This window comes from Acanthisitta chloris, unplaced genomic scaffold, assembly GCF_000695815.1.
Source record: "Acanthisitta chloris isolate BGI_N310 unplaced genomic scaffold, ASM69581v1 scaffold14899, whole genome shotgun sequence".
Lineage (NCBI taxonomy): Eukaryota > Metazoa > Chordata > Aves > Passeriformes > Acanthisittidae > Acanthisitta > Acanthisitta chloris.
This window is the reverse complement of record NW_008689899.1, coordinates 1-23,464: the sequence shown is the minus strand read 5'-3', so window position 1 is coordinate 23,464 and position 23,464 is coordinate 1. Positions and strand designations below refer to the sequence as shown.

Below are 23,464 nucleotides of genomic sequence, written 5' to 3'. Positions count from 1 at the left end.
CGCCGCTGAGTCGCGGCTCCGGTGTCACTGTGCGCCCGCGGCCCCGCGTCGCGTCCCCCCGGGCACAGCCGGCTCTGTGCCCCCCGTCCCGCAGGCAGTTCAGTCCCCGCGGCTGCAGAGTTCTACAGGTGGCCTGAGCGATGAGTCTGAGAGCCACACACTAAGGAATGACTGATAGAAAGCCCTGAAAAGCACTGGGTTTGGCTGTTTGTAGGCTGCAGACTTGGTTTTGCGGATGAAAATTGGTGTAAACCTCGTCCTGTGTGTGGCTTTAGAATCAGAAGGAAAACCACGTTTTCCTTTAAGTAGTTAAATGCTCCTTGTTCACGTTACCTAACCAAACTTACTGAACAGAACACTACTTGATTATATTTCTGGACTAACCTATTTAGTCTTAAAAAGAGAGAGGGAAAAAGTATTCAAAAGGCACATGTGAGGATGAGCCAAGAGTCCTCTATCAGTGTCAGTGAGGCAGGATCCAAGGTACCATTTCTCTGCTCCTCAGCAGATGTTCATCTTTTCTGTTAGGTTTTCAACAAATTCTGTGACCTTCCAGGATATGCACTTATGCTGTTTTATTATTGTTATGATTTGCCATTCCTGTATCTCACCTAAAACCCTGTTATAGCACAAATCAGCGTTGTCTTGTGGGCACAGAGAACATTTGCTTCTTGTTGTTAAGCAGATGCTTTTCATCTGAAGACTATCTTTTTTTTTTCCATATTTTGATTCTTCAGTTTTTCTGTATGGTGGCATGTGTTATGTCTGTCTTTGATGGTATTTCCCCCTCCTTCCTTATGTCTTTTTTTTTTTTAAATACATGGTAATTGAAAGTAGCTATGAGGTCTCACCATTGTCAGCTAGTGTCAAATCTCTGTCTGGACTGTGTATCTCCTGTTAAACCCACAGAGTAGTATTTATCTAGTCATATAGTTAACACACATAACCCAGGGAAATATGTATAAGCTCACATGGAAGTGAAAAGTTCTTCCATTCAGGAGCAGTAAAATGGGAGCTACAGTGCTGTGTCTGCAAATCAAAAGGCAGATCAATCTTTTCACTCAGTAAAAACTTCCAGCTACCTCTTCCCTCACCTCGATCTGCCTGTTTGTGTCTCCCCAGCTGCAGTATCCGAGTGCTGAAGTGAGAGAGTATGCCTGTGCCAGTATTTCCAGGCTGCTGCAGCAGAAGCACATCATCCCAGCCTTCCTGCAGAGGGACGTTGTGAGGTGTTTGGGACCATTGCTGATGGATCACAGCTTGGCTGTCCGGGAAACAGCTGCGGGTGCTCTCCGGTAAGCAGCTCTTGCTGTGCAGGTAGAACGAGGCACTCCTGGCACAGGAGAGCAGACAGTGGGTTTTGCTGTTGACAGCTGTGAACTCAAATGCCAGTCTGTCCTGTTTGACCCCAGGTCTGAGTCAGTCTGCCTGAGACAGCTGAAGGCTGCAAGAGAGAGACTTTTCTTGCTCCATGAGACTTTAGCATCAGGAACAGGCTTTAGGCTAGTTACTGCCTTTTAGCCTGCTCTCAGTGGAATGCACTGCTGTCCATCTCATGTTAAGACAAAAATTTCCACAACAGTGTGAAGAAACACAGAAAACTTGATTGCAGTTCCTATGGCGTTTTGTGCCTTGATATTTTAGTACAGCTAAACCTTCTAGTTACATTGGATGGGTACATGAAAATAATGTTTTCTGCCTGACACCAAAGTAATTCTTTTGTGTTAGGAAGGTAGAAGACTAAAGTTACTGATTAAGCAGATTAATCTTAAAAAGTACCATAACTTTAGAAAAAATTACCAAATGCATGGGTTTTTTTGAAACAATCCCTGGAAAGTCTTGTGTCTGATCCAAAGCATTAATTTATCTTTTCCCCCAGAAATCTTAGTGCTTGTGGAGGATTTGAAGTCTGTGATGATATGGTGACAAACGACATCATGACACCCCTTGTTGCACTTCTGAAAGAGGTGTGTTTACTTTTATTCTGATTTTTAAAACTGATCTTGCCATTGACTTATCCCATTTACAAGAAGAGTTTGATTTTTGTAGCTATTATCAAGATATTTGAAAGATCTTTTAAAAGAATGTTTCAATAGGCTTAATAGTACAAAAATTAATCAAGGATTTCAAACCACTGACTTCTGTCTCCTGACTGGCTAACTTGGGTCTGTGATGAGGTTTGCTGCTTAAGATGATTTTTGCATGAGAGGTCTGGAGATTTTTGGGTCTGAAACATCAGTCAAGACAAGTTTATTCTGTCAGTCAAAATCCAGATCCAACACTTACGTTGCAGTGTTGTTCTAGTGAGGGTTTTTTGTGAGCAGTTTTGTTTAAGTGAAGGCTTGGGTTAACAGCTGTGTAGTTACTGTAGAATAACCTGTACTGAATACCTGTTCTTTGTTTGGTCCAGGTGTTGCAGTGCAGTTTGGAAATTGCATTGAATTCTGTCACCTGCTGTCTTTGTTTGAGCAGCCTTGAGCAATACCATCATTTCTGTATGTTTCTTTCCCATTTTAAAATGAGTAATAGCATTGTTGTAAAGCACAGCAAGATATTAGCTGGATTAATCTTTGTGATTAGAAAGAACTGTTGACAATTGCATACAGACTCTTAGCAAGCAGCAGCACTTCAGGTTCTAAAATTGCTAAGTATTTTTTTTTAATTAAAAATTGCTTTTAAGGACTACTGAGTGCTAAGTACTCTTAAGAGTCTTCCTACAGGAGAAAAGTTGTCAACAATTCAATTCCTCTGTAGCCTAATTTTTGTAGAGAATAGGAAACTAGTCAGGTTTTCTGGTAATAAACACTTCATGTGAGCATCTGTCCACTGACTGTGCTGCTAATATTTTAAGATTTTGCTTTTCTTCTTGACTTGTTTGTTTCCCAACCCTGGTTCTCTTGTTTGGTTGTAGTGTAGCGCTGGACTAGATACTAACCAGCTTTCTCCAAAGAAATGCAAAGAGGCTAACAAAAATTATGTTGAAGACATAGCCAATGAAGCTATCAATTTGCTGTGGAATATATGGTAAGTGCTGTGTAAACACTGACCTTTTAGGAAAGCTAAATTAAATTGTTCCTGAAATGGAGCATGGTGATTGAGGCAGGAAAGAAATTACTGTCCTGGAATGGGAAGATGTATTCAATAGATGATTCTGATTTGTGTTGCTTCCTTGATAATGGTGAGCCCTCATCTGATCTGAAATACTGAAATTATTTCTACCATGACACACTTTTCTAAGTGAAGGATTCTAAAAGTGCACAAAGTTGGTCATTAGTTTTAGGAGAGTGACAATTGTTTGTTTCCTATTTGTTGTTCATCCTGAGTTCTGATACTGTTTCCTGAACATGTTCTGTCATGGTCTTCTGTACAGTTTGGGTTGTGATGTCTTGCATGCAGTTCCTGTAAATCCTTATCATGATATGAGAGATGGAGAAAATTAAATTCTGAAAAGTGGACTCCAGTGCTCTGGGAATATAAGGAGTTTTTATACTACTTCCTCCCTCTGCAGGCCACCCAAAAAATTAGTATTAAATGTTTGGACCAGCTCCCCTTTAGTTACTGAGGCTCTGATACAAATCTACTTAATTATGTGAGAAGTAGTGTTAGTTGTTCAATTAGTAGTTTACACTGGAAGCACCAGGTGAGGGAAGAGAGATGACAATGCTATTAATATGGAAATGGCTATGAACAGTGAAGTGATGCTGAAAGTTCTTGAATTTTGGGTTGTTTCTCTAAATTTCTTAACAGCTTCACATCATTATACACTGGTGCAGACAGAATTTTTCGTGCTGTGTTTCAGTGGAGCTGCCTCTGTGCCTGTCTGTGTGCTATGGCTGCTGGCTTGAGGCCTTATTTCTAATTTGGGATTCTTTTATTTAGGGATTGGAATCTAGAACAGTAGAGAAACTGCTTGCTCAGCACCTTACACAGAACACATGACCCTTTGGAATTCTGACTCAGAATTGTGTGGTCATTCTCTTTTTCCTGCTTTTGTAGTCAGTGCTTTGGAACAGGAGCTATAATCATTAAGTGTGATATAAATCACTTTGTATCTCGAACTTTGTGGCAATGAACATGAACTGCTGACTTTATTGCTAAGTTTGGTGCTGATAAAATTGGGGCTGGCACTGATGGCGAGACAATATTTCCAAAATTAAATTTTTTAAGACCTTTGCAGTTAGTTAGTCCTATGCTTTTTTTTTTTTGTTCGTTTGAATTAGTCTTGCAGCAGTGTATTGGTTTAAAAAAAGAGAATATCTGAAAACTTGAAGAAACACAAATCCCACCATTAGATAATTGAAGTAAATGCATTTTGAATGGGAAGAGCAGGCATTTTCTGGAGAGAGTGAGTATTGATGCAAGAGGCAACAGCCTGCTCTGTTGTCAGTGGGTTTGTGGGTGAAGTCTTCTGTAGCTGCAGAAAGCCCTGGGCTGGCTGGTAGCCTGCAGCTGTAAGCTGCCTTTTGTGCTCAGGCTGGATCTGTCCACGTGAAACTGTATTTAGGCTCCCAAATAAAGCCCCAAACACTGTGTGTGAGGAAGCAGCTTGCAGAAACCAACTTTCCTCAAAAGTGTCCAGGATTTTGCAGCTTCTCTTTCTGCATGTTATTAAGGATAGCTCTTTGACTAATGCATAATTCCTAGCTGGTTTTTAAAAATGTGAGTACTAGTGAGTACACGGGACTTAAAATATTGTTACAGTAATTTTCTTCCTGGGAAAAGTGTTTTATTCATCTTTTTCTTGCATTAGTGAATGCAACCATACTGCTGTAAACATATTCAATAAAGAAGCATGTCTGGAGGCTGTGTTACATTGCATGAAGAAATTTTCCACGAATGTGGATCTGGCTATTGCAGTAGGTAAGTGGTAAAAGGAGAAGATAAGGATTTAGAGATAGATTCTTTTGTTTTACTATGTGCATGTAACACTGATGTTACATACATTGCATAATGCACCTGCCTTAGCATTGCTTAACTTGCACGGAATATAAGACCTTAATTTTTGAACAGCGTGTAATTCAGAAGTTGACATCTGTGGTGCTTGTTTTCACTCCAAAGGAGGATGGCTTATTGGGGATTAGGTGAGGAAAAATGGTGTGCAAAGATAGCTCCAGACAGAGGCTGTGGTTTTAGTTTTGGTTTGTTCTCAGGTTTTGGATATGGAAGGTTTAATTTGTTGAGCAGAGGATGTAGTCCATCTGAAAAAACCCCAAACAACTCGTCTCACTTTCAATGTGGTTTTATTAGTAGTATGGTTTTTATACTCTTGTAATGCTCATACAGGAGTGTGTGCTCCCAACCTTTATTATGTTGTCTCTAGTCAGTATACAGTGGAGAAACTAAGTTTTGAGTAGCTGAAATTAATAAAGCCAATTCCCTGTCTGATGTGGTATTGCCCTCACCTGCTTTATGTCCAGGTTTCCCATAGAATGTCTTTAAGGCATGGCTTGTGAAGGACAGTGTCATGCCATTCCAACATGATGCTGCATGAAATTTTTTTTCCTATGTCAGCATTTCATTGCTCCAGCTTTCAGGAAGATAATGCTTTCTCATTAGGAGAGTGAAAGCTGCTCTTGGGTTTGTTAATTAACTCTGTTCTTGTTCTTTGCTGCAGCAAACTGCTTGCAGGCAGTGACAGAAGATAATCCAGATCTTCTTTCTTCATTTAATTCTTCTGCACAACAAGTATTGGAAACAGTGATGATGTGTCCAGAGAGCACAATGAAGCATATCCTTCTGAGAACACTGATAGCAGGTACAGTGCTCAAGGGCATTCATTGCTTTGTGATGGAAAGCACAGCAGGCAGCAGAGGGTGGGAAGGACAGGAGGTTTAGTCTTCTCTGCTGTAGTCTGGACATCTGAATCCCAAAGCCTTACAGATGGTTCACAGGGTTGTATCTGCCTTTTGGAACTGCAAATGGATATTTGCAACTAGTTATAAAACTGTTTTCAATGCTTGATCCTGAATTCAGTCCCTGCTCAGTGTGATAACCCATTGCTTTGGTTTTCAGCCCTGAAATGAGTCAATAATAAGTGGTACAGGAGTTGTTTTGATCTTAACAGCTATAGATTTTTACCTCAGATTCTCTACCTTGCATTCTGCTTGCTACCTTAAATGCTTAACCATGGTGATTTTTGATAGTGGAGTGTAATAATTTTTTTCTGAGAATCCCTAGAAAATGGTTCTCTTGTGTGGATTTGTTATCTTGGGTACAAAGTGACACCAAGGTTGTTCCACATAAATATTCTGTAAATACTTACATGCTGAAATTTACTTGAGCTTCACATGTGGGCATGTAGCAGAGTTAATACAGGTGAGTATATGAAATGCTAACCAGAAAAAAAATACAAATCTGTGGAGAAAAGGCTTGGACATTTATACTGGGTATAAGCACTGAGTATTTTAAGCGGTGGAGGTTGTGTCCTTAGAGAATCTGTGGATATTACAGAGCTGGGAATTGAGTATTTTAATAACTTTTATGTTTCTGTTGCCTTATATTTAGGCACTATCTGGAATATCAAGGACACCATTCCGCCAGGCAGCCTGGGAAGCATGGTTAATGCAATCCTGAAGATCTTTTCAGAATCACTAGCAATAGATGCTGGTGAAACTATTATTCGTATGAATGAGGCTGAAAAAAACAGGTTAAAACTTACTGCAGAAGCAGAAACAGAGGAAAACATGAATGATGTTATGGACAACTGTGTTTTGAGTGAAGATGATAACATAGAAGAAATACCAAAAGGAGAACTCAGGGGAGAGATTGACATTTCAGATTTGCTTCCAGTAAGTGTGGCTGGTTGGCTCTTGGACAGCTTAGTGCTTTTGGCTGAGCATTGGACTAGTCTTGACTCAACATTTGCCAGAGCAAGTATTACTAATACTGGTTCCCAAACAGCTTGGCTAGTTTTGCTAAAACCTCAAAGGTGAGCGCGGAAAATTTCAACACAATTCGTTCCAGTGTGGTCAAGTTGCACAGCACACCAGGAAGGTGCATTTCCATGGTTTTCCTCTAGTGGAAGGTATAGGCTTACCTGACACTTCTACCTGCAGCTACTGCAGGAAGTTTCGATTTTGAGTGAGATTTGTAATGGTTGTAATCGTTCAGGCCTGGCTGGAGGTGGCTCAGAGGTCAACAAATGCACTCACTGTTGCATATGTGAAAAGGATAACAGAAATATATGTTAGGGCTTTAGCTAACGTTACGTAATCTTTTCTCTTCCAGCTTTAGTGCAGGTGGCATTTCTTGAAGATAAAATTTGCTCTGGAACATCCAGCAGAAAGGTGATAGATGAAACACCTCTTGGTTTGGTGGTTGTAGAAGAGGAAATGGCTGGATTGTCACAGCATGTGCTTTAAATTGCACGTAAATGTCGTTTGACAAAATCAAATTTGGTTCATGTTTTTATTTTCTAGTCTGATGAGTGGGAGCTGAAAGAAGTGACAGCTTTACTGACAGCTCAGCAGACTGCTCTGGAAATCGTCGTTAACATGTGCTGCAGTGAAGGTTTGTAGGAGTCTTTCATTGTGATGTGTTTTGTTTCTCAGTAGGTTTAGTTTGCTGTTGGGTCATCCTGGCTAATAAGGGTGAACTCATGTAGGCCTATTGTCCCTGGTATCCTCATCTAGGGGGGCAGATTAGATTGTAATGTCTATTACTAATTGAAGTGGTTTTTCATTTAAGTCATTTATGTTGCTGAAATATTTTTATGCATGATAGTACATGTGCCAACGTTTAAGAACAAACAAAAAAACCATTTGTGCCAAAAAGACATTTCCTGTAGTGTTGCAGCAAATTTTGGGTTCAGTTACAGTGTGGTCTGAATCTTCCTCTGATACAATGTGTGTGAATCTTACTGCAGAATGGGGCATCTTGTTTTTTAAAGCAGATCAATCTTGTGGGTTTGATTCAGTTTTGATGCTACGAGTGTTGCAAAATTAGGAGGAGAGACAGCTTTCCTATGCAACTCTGGCCACAATGTAGATGTGTGGGTTTGATTCAGTTTTGATGCTACAAGTGTTGCAAAATTAGGAGGGGAGAGAACTTTCCTATGCAACTCTGGCCACAGTGTAGATGTAGATATAGATGTTTTTGGCTACTCCAAAAAAGAGTTCTGCCAGTGTGAGCTGTTTTGGGGAGGAAGAAAGGCTGTTACTTGGAGGGGGTAGGACGTAGATGCTCTTTTATGAACTCTGATACTCAGTTCCTGTTTTGGGGAGGAAGAAAGGCTGTTATTTGGAGGGGGTAGGACGTAGATGCTCTGTCTTTTATGGACTCTGATACTCAGTTTTGATAGCTTTTCTCCTAATCTTCAGGAAAGCAGATGAGTGATTATCAAATTCTATTTTAAAAAGCCAACAACTAAACAAAACTAATCCCCCAAACCTGCAAACTTCCTGTTGCAGAAGTAACTGTGTAGGAGATAACTGAGTAAAACTTTCAGGTTCCAATAAAATCCTCAGTAATATCCAGTTATTCCCAGTGGTGATTTTTTTTTTTTCCCTCTTACAGTGCAAGGAAGTTCTGCACCTAGTATATGAGGCTTGTTTCATAACAGCATTTCTCATCTAATGAGCTGTAATTCATAAGCTCTGCCCTTCAATTGGAAAATCTCTTGTGGATAAGCTGCATATTCCACCATTCACTCAGTGTAATGTAAAGTTGATTGTGTTGTATCTCACTATGGCACTTTACCCATTCATGGGCAGACAGAAACACAGTCTGTAGAAAATCAGAGCAATCCAGAGGCAGCTGTTCATTTAATTTTCAAGTTATTTGAGGACTAAAATAGCTCCAACCATTATGCTGAGTTCATACAAACACTCGGTTTGCTACAGGACTGAGGGAAACGACCAGGCTGGCAAGAGATGTGTTCACTGAACACTGCTCAGTGTCTGGGAGAAGCAGAGTGCTCTCCCCTTGACAGGGACATGGGCAGGGAGCCAAGAGACTCCAGCACCACTGTGCAGTCTAGTTTGTGGGTTACCAGTGCTAGTTAAGATGGGATTGCCATTGGGAATGCCTCTGTATTTCCCAGAACATTACAAGAAACCTGATTGTAGTTATGGGCCAGTGCTCTAGAGCCAGGGCATTGCATTGTCAGCTCATGTCATTATAATTTAGTTTTCAAAGGAGATTTTTGTTTCCTCTGCTTTGCAAAGATGTGAATGGGATTGATTTAGAAGAGGCAAGAGACTGAAATGGGGATGTCTGCTTTGTTTTTGTGTTGCTTGCTGCTATGGTTTGGTAAAGCATAAACCAACCATTTTCTCATGCAAAGGCTATTTACACCATCATATTATGGCTGTAGAAGTAATTGGGTATTACCATAAGTAACAGGAGATGCCTGTGTGATCAAGCTGCCACAACTTGATGAGTTACTTTGCACCAGATAAACAGTAGCCATCACCTTCAGATACAAACTACTGCACAGCACGGGTGAAATGCTTTCATTTAGACCTTTCTTGCTGTAGTTTTAGTGAATTTACCTTTTGCCATGGAAGTCCATGGCTGTTAGTGGAGTTCCTACAGTACCTACATCTCACAAGGATCTGTGTTGTCAGACAAAATCACTCGGGGGTGAATATGATATTTTTATGTCACAGTAATTATGTATCCTGACCTATGCACACAGGCAGAGAGGGGGATCAGTCCAACCTGGACTTGTGTAAACAGCAGTTAAAATGTAACCAGGTTTAAAGCAACTTTAGATAAATCAGTGTGAACCCTGTGGACAGGGATATATCGGTTTACATATAAATGGTGAGCTTAGCTGGTGCCTGTGAGGCCAAGTCTGCCTGTAGCTGCAGACACATTATTCACTCCACAGTAGCTGTGCCTGTTGGTAATTCCACCTCAGCTCCTCTCTGTGTCTGTCCTTACAGATCTGCTAGTAGGCTAAATCATGTAAGTATAAACCTAGTTTAGGTTTAAGACTGTAAACCTAGTTTAGCTTCCTTAAAATACATTGCCTGAAATGACTGTTAGAGATTATTTGGCTTGTTTTGCTGTCATCATGTCCTTTCAACTGGTCTTGCTGTGGAGAGAGTTACATCTTCCTCCAGGCAGAGACATCTCCTGTGGCTTCAGTATTGCCAGAGGAAGCAGTTGACTTAAACTGACTGCAGTTAGTCAGCAAGTGAATTCAAACTGGTGTATTTGCATGCTTGAATGTCCCTCAGAAAGTGAAATGATACAATGCAAGTTAAAATCTTTGGATATCTATATGAAATGTTTCTTCTATGCCTTTTTTTGGTATTTTTAAGTGACACATTGTTAATATCAGAAATTGAAGTACCCATATATGAAGAACCTCTTTCCTAAGAATATTTGTTGCCTGAGTAACATATTTAGAACTGTGGCTTAATGGCACTCGATTTATGAGGAGTTCATTAGAGCCCAAGAGCTTAAAGATTCCTAAACCAAGAGGTGGAGCCAAGTGCAGCTGAGAAGCAGGATACCTATTGCATGAGAGCTGTTATATTTACAAGTCTGTCTCCTGTTCTCAGATCCCTCTGATGACGAATGGGAAGAACTCTCCAGCAGTGATGAAAGTGATTTGTTCATGGAAAACTCCTACAACGAGGCGAGTGGGATGCTAATGTCACCCCTGTGCCTCTCTGATGAGGTTAACTCAGCCTTTCTGAACAACCTCATTCCAAAGAAGGTATTGTCTTTTATTTTATTTCCAACACATGGCACAGTCTTTCCTTTTTTTCCTGTTTTGTATCCCAGGTTAGGCAAGCAAATTATCCCAATCCACCTGGAGGAATGGAATGTTTATTTCAATGAGTTTAGCTTCACTTTTTTTGGCCTAGAGGTAGTGCATCATTGCATGAGCTGTCTTGACCTAAATAATTTCTTCATGTAAGTGGGAATAGAAGGTTCATGTGTTTCAGAAGTCTGGTGGGGTTTTTTTTTTTTTTTTTTTCTTTCCCAATAGTTTGTTATTCCTTGATTTGGACATGAAAATAGTTACCTGCAAAACAAAAGGGAACTTTGGCAAAGCATGGCTGCCAGATTTCCATGTTAGCAAAATGAAGTAACAAATGTGAATGGCATCAGTCAGCACTGAAAAAGTGCAGGTTCCTCTTCCCCTGTTTTGTACAAATTGTCTGAAGTACAGTGCTTGACGCTGAGGAATTCAGATGTTTTTGTTTCAGAGTTGTTTGGCTTATTTTTATTTGGGGTTGTCAAGATGAAGTTTGTTATTTGAATCAGTTGCTATACTAATCCAGCAGCATTGTAGAATTCTGACCTAAGGCCTTCTAGACTTGCAGCTATCTGAAAATTCTGTGCCAGAATCTCTAAGAAGAAAGAGCCAAATAAGAAAGAATAGCCAAGACCTAGAGAATCACCTGTTACTCAGTACAGTTGGATACTTAAAATATGCTATGCTAAACCCAGTGTAAAATTGCAGCATTTGAATGAGTGAGGAAAATTCTGGCATTTTTAGGAGGTGAGACACTTGGTACCCAGAAAGCTTTGAAACTCACAGTTTGAAGTATCTGTTTGACATTAAGCTAAAATTTCAGTCTTCCCTCCAAACACATTATAACAACACCAGAAAAAAAATGGCTTTATTGATAAACTTTTCTTTTTCCCCTCCTCAGATTCTTGAAAAAACAGCTTTCCCGAACAGTGTTGCTCTAGACATCTGTATGCACAATCCATCTTGGAAACCATTAATTAAAAAGTAGGAATTTCATTGTCTCTCTTACTATTTTTCATGTGTATTCAGTTGTTTTAGAACTCTTAGAAGGATTGTCTATCTTTTGGGTTACCTTTAAGCACTGGACACTGTCAGATCTGATATATGATTTTGAACAGAGATGCAAATGTTTTTGTAAACTGCACACTGGATCACAGCCTTATTGAATTCAAGATTTGTCTTGATATTTGGACATGTGTTTTCCAAGAGATCTGCTAAGTGCATCTTGTGTCTGTTTTTTTGTTTCAGGCTGAATGCAGTGCAGTGTAGAGCTTTAACATGTCTTCATAGCATTTTATTAGTGTCGGATGTGGATTGTCTTGGAGGAGCTTCAGCACTTCAGTCCCTTGCACAGCATCTCTCACAGCTAGTCTTTTCTAAACCAGGTGAGGTGTTTAGTAAAGGGAACTTGCTGTGACCCTCTTTGCTGACTAAACCAGGTGAGGTGTTTAGTAAAGGAAACTTGCTGACCCTCTTTGCTGGTCATATAGAGAGATACAAGGTAGCCATGTATGTTGTTAAATTCTGATGCCATTTTATTACTAATTTTATTCCTTTGGCCTTTCAAAATAAGGATACTGAGTGTTGAAAATGTGCTGACAAAAACAGTGTATCCTGTTAAGATGTGTTTATCAAAACTGCATCTTTTGCAAGTCTGCTTGTAATGTAAGAATCTGCTTTACATCTGGGTCCATGCAGGGAGTCACTTAGTGAATGAATCCTGCCTTGCTGTGAGACCAGAACTGTTTGTTTGATCGTGTTGGTGATAATAGTTCTTCATCAATCACAGAAGCTATGAAGATGGGACAGTTTCTTTTTAAATGTGCTAACTAACTAGCCCAGAGAGATGTGAAGAAAAAAAAGGTTATCTAGTACAGTCTTTCACATCACTTTTTTTTCACCTCTTAAAGCAAAGGCAATTGTTGCAAAAGTCTCAAGAATGTACCTGCTTATTACAGTAGGAAAGAGAACAGCCTCCTTGTCTTCAGGACATGCTTTGTGCATGTGATGGCACAGCTCTATTGAAAATATATTTGTACTAAGAAAATGTGCAAAGTTTTTATGACTAAATATTAAAGCTGCTCAACTTCCTGTTCTGGTTGTGGTAGGATTTCAGCAGAGAAAGTAATACATTTCATTTTTCTAAAAATCCTGTTTTAGACTACCAGATATATATCCTGGTAAGCACTGTAATATATCCACTGTAGTTCCTTCAAGGTACACTGTGTCATAGGGATGCTGTGCAGGTTTCCCCATACATCTGCTAGTGCCAGTAGTGTTGGATGGTCTGTGCAGCAGTTAGCATTTCCAGCTCCTTTCTCTAATCTATGTGAGATCAGCATTGTTTCAATAATCCTGTCGGACCACTGAAGCTGCAATCTCTCTCTCACTGCCACAAGAGAAGCTGAACTGAGATAAGAAAAAGAAAACCCCACCTGGTTCCAGACTGGTGATGTGGGTCCCTGGCAATCTGAGTCCCTTGCATTCTGCCTCATTCAGACTGTTCTGATAATTTGTTTTTGTTTTAAGGTCAGTGGTGATGCCTTTCCAAAAAATGAGAGATATTCTTAGAGGCTGGAAAAGCCTGCCAATTCTCCAAATTGTCAGAAAACGTTTTCCCTAAGACAGCTCTGTTGAAGTCTAGCATATGTGTGGCTTTGTCATTTCTTGTCTCTTAGAAACTTGAGAAGCTCATTTTGTTCCCTTCCTTCAAGCATCTCCCATTTGTAGCCACAGATGCAGAGTATGTAGTTCTTTGCTGTAGTGTATAGCATGACACTGCATTAGTGCTGCAAAATGCATCTGCCTGCAAAACACACTTTTTTCTTAGTGTCTTTGGAAGCATGTGATCAGTCCATGGGAGCATTGCTACCGAGGGTGTAGTGCTTGAAAAACTAACATGCAGATATGACAGTACATATAGAGACACAGGCAAGGAAGTGCACGTAAAATACTTGTCTCATGTTTGAAGAAATGACTTCCAAGATTTGGGTGTACATGTTATGCTTTGCAATAGTCAGGAAGTTCTCAGATGGAGCTGGGGAAGTGGCTAGCTGAAGACAGATGGTGCTAAAGGTGCTAATAAAATTAATTTGATGGCCCAAGCCAATTTTGTAATGGTTAAATGCTATGTAATGGAAACTGCCAGATAGAGCTGATAACATACCAATATGTGGCTAGAAGAAATTCTATGGTTTAGGGTGAAAAAGAGGCATAAAGATGTAGCTGCTTACACAAGAAAGGAGGAGATACACATGAGTCAAGAGGTTCTGCATCTGGAGTAGGCCAGAAAAAAAGAGCACGTTAGAGAAGAATCAAAAGCCTCAAGAAATGCAGAATATGCATTCAGGGTTGATGGCTGGTGGTGATGAGTTTGTAGTTAAGCAAGAATAATGCAGTGTTCAAGTCATACATTCCTGAAATGTTATTAAACCACCGGAAAACATGCTCTTTGTATGAACTGGAGAGAGTCCAGTGTTATGGGTGTCTATAAAGCTTCCTTGAGAAGCTTAAGGAGACAGAAGAAAGGAGGTGAAGTATGCAGTCATCTTCTCAAGTTTGCTCAGCTCTTCCACGTGCTCCCAGTTTTCAAGCTGTGGCTCTGATCACAGTGGTTTGTCCCCATACCTTAGGTCACACAAGTGTCTCAACCAGGGATGTGCCTGGACACAAGGACCAGCTGTGGTCCAAACTCCAGGTGCAGTTAACACTGAATTCCAACAAATCTCTATGGCTATAACCTACAGAGACCGGTCTCTGAATATCTAGCTTTTCCTGTTGTGCTGGTACCTGGAGGAACAATTAAGGGATTAAGGTATTTGTATTTCTTTGCTTCTCATGTCCCTCATCTTGCTGTTTAACTTTTGACTCTGGGTTCAATTCTTTGACAGAACTCCCTGCAGACACAGAATTCTTGGAAGCCATAACCAGTGCTTTGAGGGCTCTCCTACAAACAATGGCGTCAAAGAACATCTCCCAGGTAAAAACTTTCTAACTCAAATACTCTGGTACGTTCGAAGTCATGTGAGATTGGGCTGGAAGGTTTTTGAAACAAAGCAATTTAAATGAAGTGCCAAATGTCAGCAGTTGTGAATACTGAAAGAACACATTTAATAGCATTAGCTCAGACTTTTTCATGGACCTTACAGGAATGCTTTTGTATATATTTCCCCCCAAAGATTTTAGAGTTTAAAGCCAGAAAGGACCAGAAGACAAGTCAAAACTCAAAAATGAGCTTCCATACTGTAAACTGCAACAAGTTGGAAGCAGCTGTTGAGCTAGGTAAATTCTTGGGCTCAGAACTTTTCCTTCAACTTCATGACAGCCTTGGCTATGTTCTGAAAGAAACACCTTAAGTTGAAAGATAGAGTTTAACTGTTTTCTTGGTAACTGCATTTTCAGAAGTCATGTAGTTTCCATAATCCAGGACTCTTTGTTTCTCTGTTATAAATTTCCCTGTATTCAGTAAAAGCAAAGTATCTCAGTGTCATATTTGAAAATTTCCTTGGAAATGTTAATGTGTTGTCGATCTTCCTTCTTTCCCTCCCTTCCCCTTGCTGAACAGTGTATGACTCCTGAGCAGCTCTTGGCTTTGTGTGAGGTTGGTATCCAGAGCAGCAATGCCAGTGTTCGAGTGAACATAGTGAGCATCCTTGGAATTTGTGGCAGTGTCCTGGCCAAAGGACAAGATACAGCTGAAACACTAAAGGTGAGAAAGCAAACTTTGCATTGCAAGCCTAAAACAGTTTTGGATACTACTTAAAATTTTCTCTAGCATCGCTGCAAAAAATCAATTTTTGTCTCTTATTTCAGATGATTGGAAAATTTCTTCTTGAGGTTGCTATGAAGGATTCTTCTCTTGTGGTAGCAGGGGAAGCCCTGGATGCAGTTTTTGATGTATTTGCAGATGGTAAAGAAGCAGAAGAAGCAGCAGTACAGATCAAGTTGCTTCCAACACTGAAGGAATTTCAGCCGGTGTTCAGAATGAGGGTAGGCATCAAGTGTAGCCAGCTCAGGGTCTCAACATTCAACATGGGTTAAAGCTTAGAGATTTGGGCTCCTGGAAGAGATAATTAAGCAGTAATGTATGACTTCATATGATGGCAGAAAAGAAGAAAAAAGTATTTAATTTTCTGATATTCCACTTCAGAGGAAAGCAAATACCCTTACCTTAAAGTTCATGGAAGTGTCAAGGTAACAGCACAGCACCTGCATTGCAACACCTGCATTACACCATCAGTGTTACTGATGTCCAAATCACTGTATTGTTCTGAAACACTTGTAAAAAAGTCCTGTGGATGTCTCTGGTGGAGAGATTGGTGTGAGAGAAGTCCCTTCTGAAGTTACATTGACATCTTTTTGTTTTAACTTGTCGTAGTTGCAGGTGGATGTTTTTGTTCTGTTGTTGACTAATTAAAACAGATCATGTATTCTGTATTTTCAGGAATGACAAGGCCAGTATTCTAAACTGTAATTGCAGGCACATCCTTGTCTTAAATAGAAAATGACCTTCCACATGTTGTTTCTTTGGTCAGATGAAGCCTGAGACTTTTGTAGCCTAAAAGCTAAGCACTGTACAAAACACATACCTGGTGGTGCATCAGTTGTTTGGTTAGACGTGCAAGGTTTTCTGTCTGAACAACTACAGAAGATATGTGTTTCAGATTTTTGAGTGAACTAGCATGCCAATAGGAATCTAGTCTTAGGCAGCAATGTATTCTAGTAAATTGGCTTGCAGAAGTAATGGCTAGCTCCACATGTGCACATGGAGAGAGAACTTGGAGTTCTCAAAAGCCATGGGTGGCATATCTGGATAGAATACCTATAGAGAGAGAATTGCAAAAAACTTGGGGTGATCTGATAGGAGAAACTCCTCCGTTAGTAAAACCTGTGTTTTTTGGTTTTACAGATGCGAAAAGAAGGCAAAGGACAATGTAGTACAGATCAACTGTGTGTTCTTGACAATGTGAAGATGAATTTGAGAAGATTCATTGAATATCAGGAGACACTAGGCAAAACCCCAACTTGAAACATCGAGGAACATTTAAGGTTTCCCTTACTGAGTAACGTTTTCACAAAATATAACTGTTTTGAACTTCTGAAATTTACTGAGCAGAGCAGTTTTGCTTTCATGTTAATACTGCATTTTCTAACATTCAGTATTTGTACACTTCTGGGTTGCTGCAATATGAAAATCACATCAGTGTAAAACCAGCATAGCACACTCCGAGACTGTCGCAGTGATGAGAAGATGCTCTTGCAGGCCTGAGGTCTATAAAGCACCACTGTCATTCCTTAGAAATCTTCAAGTATCCTGGCAGAAAAATATAATTTCATGAGAAAGTTATTTAGGGCATATTCTCAGTTATGTGCCAGATCAAGAAAAAAAAAAAAAAGCTCAAGATATTTTTCAGGGAATCGAGCAGTGGCAGAATGTTCCTGTTTGCTATTTGCTCTTACCTGTTCCTAGAATTGCACAGGCACTTATGGCAGACTTCCCAAGAGAAGTGTGTGACAAGTGTGTAGATTACTGTCAGCACTTGGATCTGTTATTTCATGAGGTTTATCAAGGAGAAAACTGTTTCAGAGTCATTTGCAATAACTTCAGTGCGAGAGCTTCTGGCTGTGGAACTCAGTGTAAGCAGATCCTGCACTTACAGCTGCCTGGTTTTACTTGGTTTTGACTGGTGTTTCTGGAAATCAAGTCTTCTCATTTACCTTCCTTGTAATTCTGCATCAGGATGAGTTTGAATTCAGGGAAGTAGTAAACCTAATAAAAAGTATTTTTTATACTGAGGTGTTATCTAAAGTCAATTTATAATTGCTTTAAATACCTTCTACAGTTATTTGTGATGGCATTTTTTAAACTGTAAAATACAAAAACTATTTTTGAAACATGTCACTGATTCATGTGGATTGTATGTGAACATACATCAAAAGCTTTGGTTTTGTTTCTGTGAATGAGATTATCTCATACACATTTTTCAAGGGAAAAAACCCCACAGTCAAACACAAAAGCATTTTGTTATGCTGATTTTTGAAAGGGGAGTTTATTTCTCTCTCTCTCTCTCTCTCTCTCTCTCTCTCTCTCTCTCTCTCTGTCAATGTGCTGCCTTAGCACAGGCATCTAGTTTTTGGCAAAGTTTTGCCCATGGTGTTAAGCATAGAACTTCCAAAGACCAAATTTGCTCAGTTTGTTAGATTTCAGTCTCTAAGATTGGAACACAGACTTGGGAACTGACTGGATAACTTGCAAATGACTGACTTTATGAAATCCTGACATATGGTATTTTGTCAAATGTAAGAGAAAGTGAGAGATGAGTTTAAGCAGCTTGGAAGTCCTGTTATTGCTGTTACTTTACAGGAGTTGGATGAAATGTGTGATGTGGTGCCTGCTAATCAAATGAGTAAGAGTGCAGGATTGGGAGGGCTCAAGGCTGTTGAGCCTGGCCTGGAGAACTCCAGGAGAAGTCATGAGGAGCACGGCGTGGTTGAAGGGTTATCCTGGGATTTGGCAGAGCAGGCAGTGAAGAGGGCTGGAGTGTTAACAGCTGAGGAAAGGTGGATTATGGCAGAAGACTGCACAGTGTGTGGATTTTAATCCTGGTGTTAGTTATACTTGCAGTACATTGAAAATAGTATAACATTAGTCTGATGAAAGGTATTTATTTGGAGCACTTAAAAGACTTTCATGTGGAAAGTTCTCTCATTTTCTGGGTGCTTGTCCTGGTTGAATTGCAGGATGATCTAGGTTGGAAAGGATCTCTGGAGGTCTCTTAGTCTAGTCCCCTGCTCAAAGCAGGACTGGCTCTGGAGTCAGATAGGTTGTGCTAGGCCTTGAACATCTCCAAGTATGGAAATCCTCCAGCTCTGGACAACCTTTTCCAGGGCTTAACTGCCCTCACTGGGAAAACATTTTTCTTCTTTTCCTCCTTGTGCCTTGTAGGACTTTCCCCTGGTGCACAATGCACCTCTTGTCCTTTTACTGCACACAAGAAGAGTTTGGCTCCATCTCATAACCCCCATTTGATAGCTGAAAACAACAATCACATTCCCCTCTTCTCCAGGCCAGATAAACCCAGCTGACTCAGCCCTTCCTTGTACGTCGTGTGCTTCAACCCTCTAACCATCCTAGTGCCTTCTGTTTGACCTGCCTTACTGTGTCTTGTGCTGAGGGGCCCAAGGCTGGACACAGTACTCAGGATGTGATCTCAGAAGTGCTGAACAGAGGGTAGTAATCAGTTTTCTTGACCCGCTGGCCATGCTTCTGCCAATGCAGCCTGTTACTTGTTAGCTGTCATCACTGCAAGGGCACACTGCTGGCTTCTCTTCAGCCTACTGACCACCAGGACTGTTTGGTCCTTCTCTCCAAGGCTGCTCTTTGGCCATTCAGTCGAGAGCCTGCTCTGCTTTATGGGATAATTCTGTCCCAAGTGTAAGACTTTGCTAAAGCCCTTACCACTGGTCCAAGGCAAAATGGAGCCCTCATCTTCCTTTGGAGTTTCTTTGATCTTGTAGTTATCTAATAATAATTAGCTAACTGCATATTTTGCTGTCCATACTTAGATTTCTCTGAATGGGAAGATCTTACTCTATCATCTGCCAGTTCAGTGTAACTTGCTCTTGGTGGCTGATGGAGAGCTTGGACTGAACGAGAGTAAAAGTTTTGTATGTTAATTTAGAGAGAACATTCTGCTTGTAAGGGGCAAGATGGAAATAATAGGAAAAGCATGGACAACTTTTGAAGACTTGTGTCTGTGGAAGACAAGGCAAGTTCACAGTGGTTTAAAGAAGTGTCAGATCATGGCCTAAAACCAGATGAGCTATACAGGGACAGAAGAGCTAAGCTGTGAGATTGGGGCTCTAACAGTTGTTCTGATGCAATTAAGGAAAATCAAGGCAGAAGTGATGATGTGGTGCAAATTAGATGTTTTGGTGGCTCTTTTGGTACTGATTTATGTCAACAGGTTTAGGGTAAGCTTCAGATGAAGGCAAGATCTTTGACAGTCTACAAAGGGAAAGGTAGATCTTGAAGAGGCTTTGAGGCTGGCAGAAATTGGACTGATCTAGACAGTGTGCAGCATAAGTAAATAGATGCTAAATAGATGTAAGTGATCTTGGTCAGTTCATGTAATCACACAGATAAGACTGGTATCAAAACAGGTATCGGAGTTTCTTTGCTTATTCTGGTCCCTAAGGCATCATCTTTCTGTGCTTCAGTTAAAAACTGCAATCCTTGGAAAGTATGGATTGCTGCTTTGTTCATCTCCCTGTCTGACACTGAGCACAAGAGGATGTGGCTCAGAGTTGAGCTGTAATACCAAAACAGTTGCTGAATTTACTTTGCTCTGTGGCATCAAGTAAAGAGTGTGAGGAGAGCTGTGGGCCCTGCTCAGAAGCAGTAGGACCACTGGCATTTGCTGCTGCTTTGGTCTCTGCAGTCTGCAAAATGTTGAATCCCTCATTGTGCAGATAAGGATTATCATTGCTATATGTTTGTTTTTTTTTCTCTCTACAAAGAGAAACTAGTGGCAAGATTTAACTAAGCATTTGTTGTGAAGTATTTTATACACATCATACCTTGACATTCAGAAGGTGGCTGTGTACCACAGTGGAGTCAATAGTTTAACTCTTTGGGGGTTGTGGTCTGTGTTGAAGGTGGGATTTTTGCACAGTGTGGGTTTTTTTTTAAAGATTGTCATCTTAGAGGAATCATAGAATCAACCAGGTTGGAAAAGACCTCAAAGATCATCAAGTCCAACCCTACAGTGGTCACCAGACCATGGCACTAAGTGCCACATCCAGTCTCAGCTTGAAAACCTCCAGGGATGGTGAATCCACCACCTCCCTGGGCAGCACATTCCAATGCCTGAGCACTCTCTCTCTAAAAAATCTCTTCCTAATATCCAACCTAAACCTGCCCTGGCAGAGCTTGAGTCTGTGCCCTCTTGTCCTAACAAGAAGAATAACTTCAACCAGTACTGCTTGGCTTGGTTTTCTTTGTATTTTGAGAGGAAAAATATATTAAAAAAATAAGAGAACAGTAAAAGTACAAAACAAGAACTGTGTTGGAGAACAAATTAAATAAAAATAGTTTTTAGTGTTATAAATGAAATGCATGTCCTGTGGAATGCCAGCATAAAACAACCAACTCAAAGTGCCCATAAACTCAAGTTCTGTTTCTTTCGTAAGTGATTCTCAGTGACAGCATTCCCAGAGGATTGGATAGGAACATCCAGCCTTACACTTGCTGTTGCAAATTCCAATTCAGGCAAGGGTAGTGTAATTGAAAATAATGTAATTCCTTTCTGGCACAGGTGAATTGAGCAAACAATCTAAATGTCCTTTGCGCTGGACACGCTACTAAAATATATAACATTAAGATAATTGGCAAAACCTGAGAACTCTGACAGTCACAGCAGATGAAGGAACTTGAAGTTTTTCCACCAGGGCTGACACATGGTTAGCCTTTCTGTTTGAAGAAGCTTTGCTTGAGCAGTGAGGGGTTTTGGTCTAATCTCCAAACAAATTCAAACTGTTAATTTTTGTCCCTTCTGGGAAAAATCGCAGGCAATTACATCAATTCGCTAGACTTTCATTTTGTTTCTGTATTATTTTCCTAAGTTTCTTGTTTCCGTGAGAGGCATTTTGTCAGGCATACAGACATGAAAACGCAGTTTGAGACTTGCACACAAAAGGATATGGTAAGATGCTTTTTTTCTTTTGAATCTGGGTGTCAGGAACTCCTTGTACTGCTGTTACATTAAGGGCTTGAGTCAAACCACTTGGGAACTGAGCTCAGATCCCACCGCAGTAATCTGTGAACTGTTGGAATGGTTGTGGCTGCTGTTTGTTCTCAGCTCAGTGAGGGTCCTGGTGCAGCCCTGGGGTTGTGAGGTGCTCACATAAATCCCTCTACCATGCTTAAAGAAGCATTGGGATTTTAGTAAACGTTCTCCTGGGTTTGTGTTAGTTTTTTGATAAAAGTCCCATCAAGAATTGTTTTCTTTCTCCTCTGACATGTGAATTTTGTATAACTTTTAAGGAATATTGCATTGGCCTCTCTCCTCCTCCCCATCCCTTCATATGGAGAGTGAAAGGCACTTCCAGAATGTAGCTGATTCAGCTAGTAAATGCGTGATGTTTCCAAGTAACCTTTTCTGAGAAGTTCTCTTTTTAGTAAGTAGAAGAGTTAAAATTCAAAGTTGTGATTAAAAAAAATCACTTGGACCTTGTTTAAGTGTGGGGTTTTGTTGGGTTTTATGCCTTCTGGGTGTGCTTCCTAGTCAAAAGCACTTGTGGTAGGACACCACTCGTGTTGTGTCCTGGCCGTATTCGCTTGGGACTAGGGTTGCTACTGAGGAATCCTGTAAATTAATAAACCTCAGTCCTACAACAGAACTTGTTTGCATTTATGTGCTATGAGGGTGGACTGAATCATGGGGTTTTGCAGAATTAGCTTTGTTAAAAAAGAAAACAAACCAGGTTTTTTTTTTTTTCTGTTATTGTTATCTCCTTAAGGACAACATGAAATCCTTTATTTGACTGATGCTCACTTTTGTTTCTTGCATTAAAGAAGTTTATGAATTGAAACCTTTTATTTGTATCTTTGATGTGTGGGGAACATCAGGCTTGTCATTTCTGGTTACCTTTTCCTGCTACGCTTGTAATTCTAAGAATACCTAAAGAACGTGGGGTTTAAAAATAGGGTTATTCATGGTGGTTTCTCCCCAATTCCAAAATGTGCTTAAGTCCTGCCAGATTTCACTTGGCTTTTGGTAGTAGTTTTAGGTACAGGTCCTTATTTTCAAAGCAATTAAAGTTTGTCAACTCAAACCCTACAGCTTCTTGCCGTGGTTGGTTTTCTGTTTGACAATGCAGATCAGACATGCTGTGACAGAACAGAGCAGTGCTGAGGACAAAACTTCCTGCTCTGGGATGGGGGGAGAAGCCAGAACTTCAGTCTTAGGTTGTCACAAGGAAGTAGTGCTAAGTCTTCATTGCAAACCTCGAAGAATGCTTGGATTTGAAATATGATTTTTAAATTCCAAAACCTCCACCTCCAGCTTCCTCAAGAGAAATCCTCTCCCGTGCAATTCTGAAACTGGGGGAAGCACCAGACCCTCCGCTGAAAACTTTCTCGCTGATATTAAAGATGCTTTAAATCTGTAGTACAAAAGCACTAAAAATAAAAACCGAATCCAACAAGAACTGGTACTACTCCACATTGCTGCGTTGCCTATGCCATGTATTTTTCCATCTGCAGAAGAGGCTGCACCTAGGGCTACCTGTCCCTCTCCTCTGCAGCCGAATGAAAGGTGGGAGGACAGAAGTAGTGGGAACTATGCCTAGAAGAGTTTTAGGGGAGTTATGCAGCCACAACTCATGGGTAGGGGTATGGGTACGGGTGTGGGTACTGGTGTGGGTACTGGTGTGGGTACTGATACTGGTGCAGATACTGGTACAGGTACTGATACTGGTGTGGGTACTGGTACGGGTCCGGGTACTGGTGTGGGTACTGATAATGGTGCGGGTACTGATAATGGTGTGGGTACTGGTACGGGTAGTGGTACTGGTGCGGGTACTGATACTGGTGGGGGTACTGGTGGGGGTACGGGTGCAGATACTGGTGGGGGTACTGGTACGGGTAGTGGTACTGGTGCGGGTACTGGCACGAGTACTGGTATGGGTGTAGGTACTAGCGCGGGTGCAGGTACTGGTGCGGGTACCGGCACTGTCACTGGTACCGGC

General features: G+C 40.7%; 1 protein-coding gene across 1 annotated transcript; it reads left to right on the top strand.

The window, feature by feature from the left end:
• Window positions 1-1,122: 1,122 nt before the first annotated feature.
• Window positions 1,123-16,982, top strand: HEATR3 (HEAT repeat containing 3; the record flags this gene model as incomplete). Its single annotated transcript, XM_009081613.1, has 14 exons — window positions 1,123-1,295; window positions 1,880-1,967; window positions 2,912-3,024; window positions 4,751-4,860; window positions 5,615-5,755; window positions 6,505-6,788; window positions 7,419-7,509; window positions 10,512-10,669; window positions 11,616-11,698; window positions 11,963-12,099; window positions 14,605-14,693; window positions 15,279-15,422; window positions 15,527-15,703; window positions 16,623-16,982. Coding segments are annotated over 14 exons (1,908 nt in total), but the record flags the coding sequence as incomplete, so codon positions are not given.
• Between the last annotated feature and the right edge of the window lie 6,482 nt (window positions 16,983-23,464).